The sequence below is a fragment of the Mustela lutreola genome, chromosome 10 (genome assembly GCF_030435805.1).
Source record: "Mustela lutreola isolate mMusLut2 chromosome 10, mMusLut2.pri, whole genome shotgun sequence".
Lineage (NCBI taxonomy): Eukaryota > Metazoa > Chordata > Mammalia > Carnivora > Mustelidae > Mustela > Mustela lutreola.
In genome coordinates this window covers 20,358,366-20,372,546 of record NC_081299.1, presented here as the reverse complement: position 1 = coordinate 20,372,546, position 14,181 = coordinate 20,358,366, and the positions used below count along the sequence as shown (strand labels likewise).

The window sequence follows — 14,181 nt, the reverse complement described above, 5'->3', positions numbered from 1 at the left end:
CAGTTTCCTCACCTAAAAAATGGGAGTAACAAGAGAACTCTCATACAGTTTTTGAGCAGATAAAATGAGATAATGTGGAGCTAAATTTAGAACAGTGTCTGGCACATAAAAGAACTCAATTAAGGATAGGTATAATTATCAAACTCAAGACCAAGAACAATATATTTAGCAATGATAACATCAATTAAGTACATACTGAATGCCAACTACATATCCATTGCTGTGCCAGGCACTGGAATTAAATAGAACTAACCATACAATGCACGCGGACTCTAGCCCCAGAAAATGAAAAATAATCTCCCTGGTCAGAATGACAAGGTCAAAAAAAATTAATTAAAGAATACCGGAAAAGTGCTAAACTGTGAATGAAAAGTGCTTGCAAATTCAATGAAACAACAGCAAAAGGATAACCAACATTTCTTAAACATCTATGTTGCAGGCACTGTTTTAAGCACTTTACACAATTACATCATTTAATTCTCAAAACCCTATGAAGTAGATATTATTTTTACCTCTACTTTATAGATGAGGAAATTGAGAATTACAGAGGTAAAGCTGTATGTTTACACAGGTAGTAAGAAGCAGATTAGGATTCAAACCCAGACAGTCTGACTCCCAAACCCGCTCACCTAATTACTTTACCATAGTAGGGCAAGAGACTCAAACAATAATATCACCATTAACTGAATGTCTACAATGTGCCAGTCACTCTACTTTCAAAAACCCCACTTTAATAATTCTGCTCATGGGGCACCTGGGTGGCTTAGGCAGTTAAGTGGCCAACTCTTGATTCTGGCTCAGGTCATGATCTCAGGGTTCTGGGATCGAGCCCCACATGGGGCTCCACGCTCAGCAGGGACTCTTACTTGTGATTCTCTCTCCCTCTGCCCTTCACCTACTTGCTAGTGCTCTTTCTCTCCCTCTCTGATACACAAACAAATCTTAAAAACAACAACGGACAATTCTATTCATTTTACAGACAGCGTTATAGATAAAAAGGGGAAATGACCTGCCCAAGGTTAACAGCGCATATAAGGGGCAAGGACTCAGTCACAGAACTGCTGACCCTAAAACCCATGCTATTTCTGATTTGACTTTCTTTCAAAATCAAATCTACACATTGTATCTACACAATGCATATTGTGTATACATAACTATCTACAGACCTTAGATAGTTACAAAGGGCAGGACTGAAGCACAGCTCAGAGGATTTGTATAATTTAGATAGCTAGTGAGTTAGGGAAAGATATTAAAGGAGGCACAGAATGAGTAAAAACTTGGAGCAAAAACCAGTGTTTAAGGATGTTAAGAAAAATAGCCTGCCTGTGGCAAAGGGTGCAGAGAAGTAGAGACAATCACGCTGATCCGGGTTAAGATGGCAGAGAGTGAGGGGCGCCTGGCTGGCTCAGGCGGTACAGTGTGTGACTTTGGATCTCAGGGTTGTAGGTTTGAGCCCCCCACTGGGCATACAGATTGGTTAAAAATAAAATATTGGGGGGAAAAAAGATGACAGAGAATGAAAACAAGGTAGAAAGTGATGCAGCAGACAAAGAGAGAGAGCTAAGGCAGGCTCTTGAGAAGGTGAGTGGTATAATGAAAACAGGATTTTAGACATACTACTACTGAGAGCGTTATCAGGATGAATGGAATGGAAACAGAGACACTGAGAGTTTGCTGCTGTGATACAGATACTGAGATCAGGAAGATTTAAGAGATGGCAATGAAATAAAAAGCAAATCGCAAATGTGAAAATAACTTTGAAAAAACAGCCTATGGGACTTCATAATAATTGGTTTTAAAAATTCAACTCCCGGGACGCCTGGGTGGCTCAGTGGGTTAAGCCGCTGCCTTCGGCTCAGGTCATGATCTCAGGGTCCTGGGATCGAGTCCCACATCGGGCTCCCTGCTCAGCAGGGGGCCTGCTTCCCTTCCTCTCTCTCTGTGATCTCTTCCCTTCCTCTCTCCTACTGTGATCTCTCTCTGTCAAATAAATAAATAAAATCTTAAAAAAAAAAAAAAACCTTTAAAAAAAAATTCAACTCCCTTTCTTTTTTTTTTTTAGTAAAAAAAAAAAAACAAAAAACATAGTAATAAGTAAGCAACATTAAAGAAGAGAAATGCTGTTCTTTAATCTCTTCAGAGATAACTTGGAGGCTATTAGTTTTTTTCCTATATCTGACACAGTAATACTTGCCCAGATCCCCATAATAGGCACAGTCAAGTACATTTCTTCTGTACCCCACCCATACTGATAACAGCCCTTTTTGTACCAGGCAATCGACCCTAGCTGTACCCTTAACAACCCAAGTAGTGGCCTGCTGTATTTCAGCTTATACACTCAGCAATTTCAAACCCACATCTGTGGCTGAACAGCTGGGAAAAAAGAACAACTATCCTCTCAAATTCTCAACAGATACATACTCCCCGCAGGTATATGTCTGTGAGCTCACATTCAGAGCGGACACTTAGTATGACCACCAACCAGCTCTTGGAGAGATGTGGGGAAAGTCATTAACCTGATAACACGGTGGAAACAGTGTAACTCTGCTAATTGCAAACTCCTAATTCCTCACCAAACAACCCTCAGGGAAGAATTCCAACTGACACCACCCAAGGTCCTAAGATGTGGCAGCTACCACACAGTACAGGGAGAATGTGGCAGGAAGACTCCAAAGATGGTAGAAAAGCTCATTCATTCAAATGTACCATTTAGTAAGCATCAAGACCCTAAATGATATGACCCCTGGCTACCTCCCTGACTTCTTTCTTACTATACTCCCCATCTTTAACCACAGTCTAGCCACACTAGCTTCCTTGCTATTCTTTGAACACCCTGGAGGGGGCACCTGGCTGACCCAGTTGGTGAAACACGCAGCTCTTAATCTCAGGGTTGTGAGTTCAAGCCCCCTATCAGGTGTACAGATTACTTAAAAATAAACTTTGAGGGGCGTCTGGGTGGCTCCGTTGGTTAAGCCTCTGATTCTTGGTCTCAGGTCAGATCTCAATCTCAGGGTTGTGAGTTCCAGCCCTGAGTTGGGCTCCACACTGGGCACTGAGCCGACTTTAAAAAAAAAAGAAGAAGAAGAACACACTACTATCTTTGCTTTTGCTATTCCCTCTGCCCAGAATGCCTTCCCCCAGCTACTCACACAGCTCTCTCCCTCACTTCACTCAGGTGTCTACTCAAATGTCTCCTCACAGAGCCCTTCCTTAACCATCTGATCTAAAATATACAACACCCACCCTCTTTCTCTCCTCACCTCCATCCCCTTACCCAGCCATTTTCTTCACAGCACTTGTTACTACTGGAGAAACTCACACACACACACACACACACACACACACACACCTGTATACAAACACATATGTTCACACACACTCTCACAGCAGTGATTTTGTCTCTTATTCATGACGCCAACCCCAGTGTATAGAGGGTGCTCAAAGAGTATCTGTTAACAACAATAAATGTATGAATCTATCATATATTTGGGACTGAGATAAGTACTAGAAATATAAAAATGAGTAAGTCATGCCCCATGCTTCATGAAAGGAGCTAACAATCTAGCAGCAGAGGTTAGACACACCACATGAGAAAGTTCTATAGCCTCAGGTTTTCCCTAGTTTCCTATGGAGAGTAAAAAAACCAAGTCACTTCTAACTTGAACTGCCAGGTGCTACAATACTGTAATATTAATTAAAAATTATAAAAATCCTAATTACTGGTCATAAGAGATAGACCTGGTTTCAAATTCAGCCACTGCCACTTGTTTGCTCAGTAATTTTTTTTTTTTAAGATTTTATTTATTTGGGACACCTGGGTGGCTCAGTTGGTTGGACGACTGCCTTCGGCTCAGGTCATGATCCCGGAGTCCCGGGTTCGAGTCCCGCATCAGACTCCCAGCTCCATGGGGAGTCTGCTTCTCACTCTGACCTTCTCCTCGCTCATGCTCTCTCTCTCACTGTCTCTCTCTCAAATGAATAAATAAAATCTTAAAAAAAAAAAAGATTTTATTTATTTATTTGAGAGAGAGAGGAAGAGCACAAGCAGGGGGAGAGGCAGAGAGAGAGGGAAAGGGAGAAGCAGACTGTCCCCTGAGCAGGGAGCCCAACATCAGGATCAATCCCTTGACCCTGGGATCATGACCTGAGCTAAAGCCAGATATTTCACCGACTGAGCCACCCAAGCACCCATTTTCTCAGTAATTATTTAAAACTGCCCAGCCTGGGGTGCCTGGGTGGCTCAGTGGGTTAAAGCCTCTGCTTTCAGCTCAGGTCATGGTACCAGGGTCCTGGGCTCAGCAGGGAGCCTGCTTTCCTCTCTCTCTGCCTGCCTCTCAGCCTACTTGTGATCTCTGTCTGTCAAATAAATAGATAAAATCTTTAAAAAAATAAAAAATAAACCTTCTCAGCCTGTTTCCTAACCCATAAAAGGAAATAATATTGGTAATTACTTAATGGAGTTGTTAAAAAATTAAGTAAGATACTGCATATAAAGCACTTCCCGCATTGCCTGGCACACAGTATGTACTCAATATGTTATCTATTAGTGTTCTTTTTTTTTTTAAGATTTTATTTATTTATTTGACAGACAGAGATCACAAGTAGGCAGAGAAGCAGGCAGAGAGAGAGAGAGAAGCAGGCTCCCCACCAAGCAGATAGCCCAATGCAGAGCTTGATCCCAGGACCCTGAGATCATGACCTGAGCCAAATGCAGAGGCTGAACCACTGAGCCACCCAGGCGCCCCTCTATTAGTGTTCTTAATGGTTGACTCCAATGATCCCTTGAGCCAGATACCCAACCAACAGCTAAATACCTATTTAATTCTGTCACCAAAGAAGCCTTTCCTTTCCTTCCTTTTCATTTTCACAATTCCTAACTGGTGTCTCTAATTCCAGTCTCTTCCTTCCAATTTAATTTATAATTTTTTTTTCAATTTATACATTTCTAAATAACTAAATCCAAGGGACATCTGGGTGGTTCAGTCAGTTAAGCAGCTGCCTCCGACTCAGGTCATGATCTCAGGGTCCTGAGATGGAGCCCTGAGTCAGGCTCTCTGCTCAGTGGGGAGCCTACTTCTCCTTCTGCCCCTTCCCTCACCCCACCCCCCAGATCCTTCCCAAGTAAAAACGGTATCTTTCTCCCCTGAATGCCTACTCAATGCTGCTAGATCTCTTCTATAGTACCGAACCCTTTCAACTTTATATTTTAGTTGTTATGTACTCTAAGGGCTCCCTGTTGAAAGAATCCACACCATGCCAGTTCCTATACTCATATGCCTAATACTCAAACAAATACATGTGGAACATTTCACAGATAGACATTAAGGTTAGGTTTAGCCTCAACAATAACCTTTCAGCCTTGAACCAGAATCTTCTAACTGGTACTACAGTTTCCTCACAAAAGGATATATTGGAACACAAAGTACTATACTTTCAAACCAGTGGTCACATTAATTTTCTTTTTAATTTTTATACATAGCAGGCCATGTCATCTTCCTTCCACTTCTAATTCACCCAGTCTCACACTCTTCATCAGAAACTTTCCCCCTCTTTATATAGAACATAATTATAATCCAGGACTAACTGAGCTCTACCTATTAACAGAGTACAGCCAAGCTCACAAAAACACAGTAACAAACAAGGATGCTGGTCCCCATTCTTTCCAAGTAAAGTTGTGCCACTGACCTGTTTATAAGGCTCTGTGATGATTTTCCCGCACAAGAAACTGCCTATATTTGACTCAATCAGCTCAATCAGTCCTACTCAGACCTTAGTGATGGGGTGGGGGTTAGTTTTAAGATGAGCAAAGACATTCTGAAATCCACCACCAACTCTACCATGTCTTGCTTGCTATGTGATTGTGGCCAAGTCCCTGAACTTCTCTGTGTTAAGAGATCTGTTTAAAAAAGCTGCTGAACAGGGAAGGAATGCAGAAGTTTCATCAGCTTGAAATCCAAAAATATGTGCAGATCTTTTGCTACAAAAGACAAAACCATGTAAATGGGAATGTTTTCGGTGAATTCTCTTTATTAAAACAGAAGTTATCTTACCACTCATATACATGTCATTGTATCTGACTTCCAAATTCATTACAGGAAGAGCTGGGTATTAAGTCACCCAAACACATGCACTCTCCACTTCCCTTAATTGAAAGCTGCTGACTTCCAAGGAGCAAAAAGCTGAGCAGAATGTAACTTAGAAAGTCTTGATCAGTAAACAACTCGCGATCCAAACTGGCCAGAGAGGAAAGAGAGGTGGGTGGGGATAAGGCAGATGACAGGAAAAACTCGGCTGACCACTGCGCCAAGTGAACTCACTCACTGCTCCCGAGATGACACCCATACCCCTCCCACCCTAAGGCTGTCAGGCTCCTGCTTTGGCCCCCATACCATGAGGGCAGTACACCTGAGAAGAAACTCAAGCTTCAGCTGGGGCTCGGGACCCTCGGGGAGCCTGGGCCTGACAGACTCGAGGATGGCAGCCGCCGCCCCCGCACTGGAGAGCCCGAAGACCGCCTCAGGTGTGGCTTTGGCCATAGCCTCGGCCGGGCTCCGCATCCCGACAACCTTACCCGGGCCTGTCCCCGGGGCAGCCCCTGCCCCCCATCCCGGACCCCCAGCTCACTGGCTTGGCTGATCCGCTGGATGTTGCCACTGCACGTCTGTATGATGCTGTTGAAGTCCCGGAGCTGGGGCCCGGAGGACCCCGGGTTCCGATACATGTCTAAGGGACCGTAGGACATGACGAGGAACTGGGACCGACTTCTCCTGCACCGAGCTCCTACCGGAAGCAGCCGCCAGACTGAACCCGCAGCCTGACGGGGAAACCGAGAAGAGAAAGGGCGGGGGAAGGGACTAGTGCTGCGTGCGCACTAGCCCCGCCCCCACGCCGCGCGCACGCGCCCCGCCCCACAGTGCGCAGGCGCCGCTGGAACTGGTGCCGGGGACCGTAGCTTAGAGACTGGACGCCTTGGCCTTGGGGAAACGGGGCGGGGCGTGACGTCACACGGTCGGGGCTCGGATTGGAGGAGCTGGTGTGGTAGTGTTGTTTCTCGCCGGAGCACGGTGACAGGAGGCAAGAATTTTCGATTAGCATAAAATTGTACCAGATGATCTCAGCCCTGACAGCCTATTCTGTTCTAGTCTGAGAATTCAGGCCCAAATATGGGAGAATTCGACAACCCTGAAACTCAGATCGGTAACCAAACTCCTGAAATTCTTCACTCTACTTGGGTCCTGCAGGGCTTTGTAGTAATTGCAGAGCGCTTTTATGGTTTACAGACCGCTTTCATTTCTCCCTCCACCCCTCTTCTAATCTAAACAATAAAGCGATGATAATAATATTTATTGAGCATATACTATGTATGAGCCTTCAATGCAATTCATTTGTTCATAAGCTCTACCATAGCAAAGGACAATGTTCTAACCATATTTTTACGTTCAGAATAGATAATGGAAAATCGGTTTTTTAATTGTTGAAGCAAAGTAATTCGATAAAACAAGAGTTATTTTCCCTTTTGCAAAACTGAGAAAATGAAGACCACAGTGGTTAATTTGCTTTTCTGAAGTTTGACTGCAAACCCAAACACTAAGCTAACTCCATACTCATCTCGATATTTCCCTAAACGCATTCTCACATTCCCAAACTCATTCTCCATCTAAATCCTTCCCAAACAGCCTCTTCCTTTACTATATATCCCAAACCAGGATTTTTTTTTTTTTTTGAGAGCTACACTCTCAAATTTTAAAAATCATTCCCTTGAGGGTGGGGAAAAGTCATTCCCCAAGTAATTTGCAGATTTGTAATTTGTAATTTCCCCAAGTAATTTGTATGACCTCAATGTTCCCTTAGAAGAATGCATTTTGTGAGCTTATCGTAAACGGACAGACGTGGGTAGGATTTGGATTTTGGAAGAGATCTAGACAGGGAGAAGCGAAAGGGAAACTGGCAATGTTTGTTTCCTGTGTTCTCCACCCAACCCCACCCCTGCCTACTCTTCAATCTCTGGGGATTGGCAAGAGAGGAAGCTGTTTGCCTATTTGGGAGGAGACCCCAAATGAGGGAAAGAGCTTTAGAGATCTTGTACGCAGATCTCTTTGTAGCATTTTTAAGAGCATTTCTCTATAGAAAGGGACAGATGACATTTGTGAGCTCTCATTCTGGTTATGAAAATGCTACCGTTTCTTAGAATCCATAGTTTCATATCAAATCTTCTAGCTAATCATGTAAGTTGTACATTTTTACCTATAAAATAGTCTTGAGTATTTTTTCATTTATACTTGACTCTATTTAGAGTGAAATTCAGTAAAGGTATTTTTCTCCTAGGAATTGAAGACATAAGGTTTTGTTACTGTTTTCTTTCTCCATCTAAAATAAAAGTGGTTTTCCATCTGTGCCTTGTGCTATCTTGTTCATTCCTACTGTTATAGCAATACATTTGTGTCTTGCAAATACTGGATGTCAAATGAACATTTATTATGTTTATACAAGAATAGTAAAAAATAACTACCGTTTCTTAAATGCCTATCCAGGCAATGTGAACACATTTTATGAACCTTATCCCCCAAGATAAAACCTATCTGATAAAGACCACCTGTGGTCTGACATAGTTAGGTTTATTAACTTAATGCTGCAAGGAAGACTGCACGTCAGAGGAATCATGGGGTGTCTCACCAAGCACAGGAGGAGATAGAGTTATCCTAGGATTTGGGGAAAAGATGGAGTGTAGGTAAAATTTAAAAGAAGCAGTGTTTTGATAGCCTCAAAGCACACCAGGCTAAGGGGATTATCATCAGGCCTGAGCTAACAAGAGGACTCAGGATCTTGTTTCCTTGGAAACTACAACGTGAAGATAAATGTGGACTGTTGTATCTGAAAACCCCTTATCTGAAGCTCTGCACCTGGATTGGAAATTGAGGCTGCTCCTCTGTGTCAAAGTAACTCAAATCCTCCAGGCAGGAGTGGAATATTCCATTCCTACTGATATTTCGAATAGCAAATATCCTGAAAATCTGTGATTTTTCTCAGCATTATGTCCTTTTGTTAACCGACAAAAACGGTTTTCTTGGTTTGCACCCATCACTGGGAGATTAGCTCCTTGGTAACAGATAAGGAATCTGGTGTTCTCTAGAGGTCCTGGGTACTTGCCCAGTGCTCTACAGCTATTACGTTGCAAAGCCGTGATTCATACATATTCTATGACCGGGCAATTCTACCCCTAACTAAATACTCAACTGATATGAATACATATGTGTTTCAAAAACCAAGTATAGGAGTGTTCATAATAGCATTTTTTAGGACTAAGCAGCATTTTTCTGTATTAATTATTTTGATGGAGTTATAATTGACTTACAATACAGTGTCATGTACAGGTATTAAGTGTTCAATTTGACATTTGTATACATCCATAGAACAACCACCTATCTCAAGATATAGACCATTTAATCACCCAATGAAGTTTCCTTGAGCTATGCTCCTTTCTATCGCATACTTTATAGGGGGGAAAAAAGGAACATAGCAAATGGGTGTGGGTTGTACGAAAACACCAGTGAACTGCAGGTTTGTACACGTTGCTCTAACAAGCTGTGCTCCTTTGTAATCAGTTTCTCTCATCCCCAGAAATCACTTTCCAATTTTTATCACTGCAGATTTGTTTTCCCTGTTCTTAGACTTCGTAGAGATGGAATCAAATTTTATGTATTGTTTAGGATTTGGCTTATTTCAATTAACAAAATATTTTGGGGATTTATTCATGATGTTGCATATATCAGTGGTTTAGTTTTTTTTATCATTTAGTACTGTTTTATCATATGAATATACTACAATTTGATTATTCATTCTCTCTCTCTCTTTTAAGATTTTATTTATTTGTCAGAGAGAGAGAGAGAGCACAAGCAGGGGGAGCAGGCAGGCTGAGGGAAAGCAGACTCCCTGCTGAGCAAGGAGCCCGATCCTGGATCCTAGGATCCTAGGATGGGAATCATGACCAAAGGCCAAAGGCAGGTGCTCAACCAGCTAAGCCACCCTGGTGTCCCTGCATTATCCATTCTCTTATCAACAGACATTTCAATTGTTTCAAATTTGAGGCTATCATGACGAAGGCCACAGCAGCATTTATTTTTACTAATTCCAACCTGGAAACGATCTGAATGTCCATCAACAGTAGGATGGATAAATTGTAGTAATATTATAGAACACAAAAATAAATTTCCTACTCCTATGTGAGCAATGTGGGTGAACTCATCCAAACAATGCATTATGGGGTGCCTGCCTGGCTCAGTCGGTGACCCTTGATCTTGATGTTATGAGTTCAAGTCCCATGTTGGGCATAAAGCCTACTTAAAAAAAATTAAAAAATAACATAATGTATAGCAAAAGAAGCCAGAAAAAATTGAGTATAGAGCGCCTGGGTGGCTCACTTGGTTAAACAACTGCCTTCAGCTCAGGTCATGATCCTGGAGTCCTGGGATTGAGTCCCAGCGTTGGGCTCCCAGCTCCCACCAGGAGTCTACTTCTCCTTCTGACATTCTCCCCTCTCATGCTTTCTCTCTCTCACTCTCTCTCAAATGGATAAATCTTTAAAAAAAAAAAAAGAGAGAAAGAAAAATTGAGTACATTCTGTATTAATCCATTTTGATTAGATTCATAATCAACAAAATTATTATTAAAAGTCAGGACAGTATGTAGTTAGTTTTGAGAGAGGAAGTGACTGGGAATGGGCACATAAAGTGAGCTTCTAGGATGTTGGTAGCAGTCTGCTTGATTTGGGTGGTGATTATTACATAGGTGTGTTTACTTTGTGAAAATTAATCAAGTCATATACATGTAATGTGTCCTCTTCTGAAGTATGCTGTACATCAGTAAATAAGTTTCCTATTTTTTAAAAGATTTTATTTATTTATTTGACAGACAGAGATCACAAGTAGGCAAAGAAGCAGGCAGAGAGAGAGAGAGGAGGAAGCAGGCTCCCCGCTAAGCAGAGAGCCCAATGTGGGGCTCGATCCCAGGACCTCAGGATCATGACCTGAGCCGAGGGCAGAGGCTTTAACCCACTGAGCCACCCAGGTGCCCCAATAAGTTTCCTATTTTAAAAATAAAGTATCATTATCACCAATATGGCAAGTTTTCTTGGGAATGATAGGAAAGGATCAATGGAGATATTCACATAGGTTGCAACGAAAACTATTCAAATGGGCACTCATCATACATTGCTCATGGGAATGCAAAATCAAATAGCTACTTTGGAAAGGAGTTTGGTAGTTTCTTGGAGAATCAAACAAATTTGCCATACAATCCAGCAATCCAGCAATCCCACCCCCAGGTGTTTTACCCAGGAGAAATGAAAACACATGTTTCTATAAAGATCTGTACATAAATGTGCAAGGCAGCTTTATTCATAATAACCAAAAGCTGGAAATAACTCAATGTCCCATCAGCTACTGAATAAACAAATTGTGGTGTATTCACACGATGGGAAACTATTCAGCTATAAAATAAAGGAACAGACTACTGAAACATGGAATGAATTACTGAGACATGCCAACAGTGTGGGCAAATCTCAAAAGCATGTGTTGAATGAAAGAAGTCAGACATGAAAGCCTTCATACTGTATGATTCCATTTATGACACATTCTGGAAAAGGCAATGCTACGGAGCTAGAAATCAAATTAATGGTTGCCGGGGGCTGGAGTTGGGGGAAGGGGATTAACTACCAAAGGGCATAGGGAAGTTTTGAGGTTGATAGAAATGTTTTATATCTTGATTATGGTGATTATACAATGGTATACAGCTATAAAAACTCTTTGACCTATATACGAAGATGGGTAAATTTTACTGTATGCAAACGATATCTTATTAAACTAAAAAAATATATGACACCAGTGTGTCATGAACCAGTGTGATAAAGTGCCATGCATGAGATGCATAGATTGGAGTCAAAAAAAGGATATACCAGTTGTGGGTTGCATGAGTGTTCTGAGGGCCTAAATGTGATCTTAGGATACAGTAACTATAGAAACCAAAAGCAAGTGAACATCCATGGTTATTCCAATTTGTGACTCTATTACCTTCTCTCTCAGGAAACAGAAAATGTAGATTCTATAGAAGTCACACATAAAAATTGCTCACAAAATCTAGTGCGTACTAAATGCCAAGCACTGTTCTAATGACTTCTACAGATGTGACTTAATCTTCACAACCACCACAAAGTAGGTAGAGACAGAACTCAAATTCTGGCATCTGACTTCAGAGTTACCTGTGGCATGGCACCGGTATCAATTTTCAAGCAGAGTTGATAATCTGTTGCAATAACAACCTGACAGACACTGGTAGGGAAAGTAGTCATTGATTCCACAAAGAGCTGAGGAATATGAACTACTTCCCCCAAACTGACAGCTTTCATTTCTGGCTTCCAAATCTAGAGGTTCACATCATTTTACTCAGTTCTATAGGCAATGTGGTAGCCAGCCTACAAGACAGACCCCAATGATCCTTACCTCTTTGCCTCCACGTGGGTGGCACCATTCTACCTTGAATAGTGTCAGTAATTTGACCTCTGTAACCAGTAAGGTATTGCAGAAATGCCGGAGAGTCACATCTGAAGGTAGACCATGAAAGACATTGCAGCTCTGTCTTGCTCTTTTGGATTTGGTTTGGTTCCAGAATCTATTCCCTACATGGCAGATTCTATTTTTTTAAGTTAGCCACCACAATAGCTTCCATCCAACATGCTCTTCTACTTTGTCATCCTCTCATAAAGAGAAGGGATCTATGATTCCTCCCCTCAACTCTGGATGGGGTTCTGACTGTTCAACCAATAGACTGCTGTACGAGTAAGGTAATGTGACCTCTGAGGACACATCAGAAGACGTCTGCATCTTCAGCTTTGTTCACTGGATCACTTGTGCTTGGAGTTCTAGAGCCACCATGAAAGAAGTGTGATATCCTTGACCCACTATACTGGAGAAGGTGAAGTTACATATGGAGGGGTCCTATGTAAGGTGCGTCTTCACACATTGGTAGAGGCAAGGTATCTCTAATTTTATTCATGAAGGCAGAGCTTAAGCACCTTCCAAAGGAAGGTCCCACCTTCTAACACTATAATCTTTGGGGATAAGTTTTCAACATATCAATTCGGGAGGCACATTCAGACCATGGTACTTACAAAATAAGACAGTCTTTAATTTAGGGAAAGTAAGTTGTCATTGAGTCTATGGAATAGAAAGATCAGGATGTGACAGCGACAATGTCTGAAAAGTATGTGTTTTTTTAAAATTAACATATAATGTATTATTTGCTTCAGGGGTACAAGTCTATGAATCTTCAGTCTTACACAATTCACAGCACTCACCATAGCACATACCCTTCCCAATATCCATCATCCAGCCACCCTATCCCTTACCACCCCCCAGCCCCCAGCAACCCTCAGTTTGTTTTCTGAGATTAAGAGTCTCTTATGGTTTGTCTCCCTCCCAGGTCCCACCTTGTTTCATTTTTTTCCCTCCCTTCCCCCCATGACCCCCGCCCTGCCTCTCAAATTCTTTGTATCAGAGAGATCATGATAATTCTTTATCTGATTGACTTATTTCGCTTAGCATAATACCCTCTAGTTCTATCCAAATCAATGCAAATGGCAAGAGTTTTTTGATGGCTGCATAATATTCCCTTGTGTGTGTGTGTATACATATGTATATATATATATATACATATATATATATATATACCACATCTTCTTTATCTATTCATCTGTTGATTGACATCTAGTTTCTTTCCATAGTTTGGCTACTGTGGGACTATAAACATTCCAGTGTACATGAGAAGCACCCATTATTAATTTTAAAACCTACCAGTACTGGGGCGCCTCAGTTGTGAAGCATCTGCCTTTGGCTCCAGGACCTTGGGATCAAGCCCCGCATCAGGCTCCCTGCACAGCGGGAAGCCTGCTTCTCCCTCTCCCACTCCCTCTGCTTGTATTCCTTCTCTAACTATCTCTCCCACTCTGACAAATAAATAAATAAAATCTTTATAAAAGTAAAAAAATAAAACCCATCAGTACCAAAGTTTCAAACTAGTAACATTCCTCTCCTTCTTGAGATGGTATCTCAAAATCCTTTCACTCATACCTTATAAAGATTCATCCTATATTTTGAAAAACAATGGTAAATACAAAATCAAGAAACAAGA

The 14,181-nt window shown here is 41.7% G+C and overlaps 1 protein-coding gene across 1 annotated transcript in view; it reads right to left on the bottom strand.

Moving 5' to 3' along the window:
* Positions 1-6,868, bottom strand: part of STX12 (syntaxin 12) — a 38,602-nt gene extending 31,734 nt beyond the window's left edge. Inside the window, exon 1 of the mRNA XM_059136095.1 lies at positions 6,625-6,868. Coding sequence (XP_058992078.1) covers positions 6,625-6,742 — 118 coding nt within the window. The 5' untranslated portion in view covers positions 6,743-6,868. The remainder of the gene's footprint in view (positions 1-6,624) is intronic.
* Positions 6,869-14,181: the final 7,313 nt, after the last annotated feature.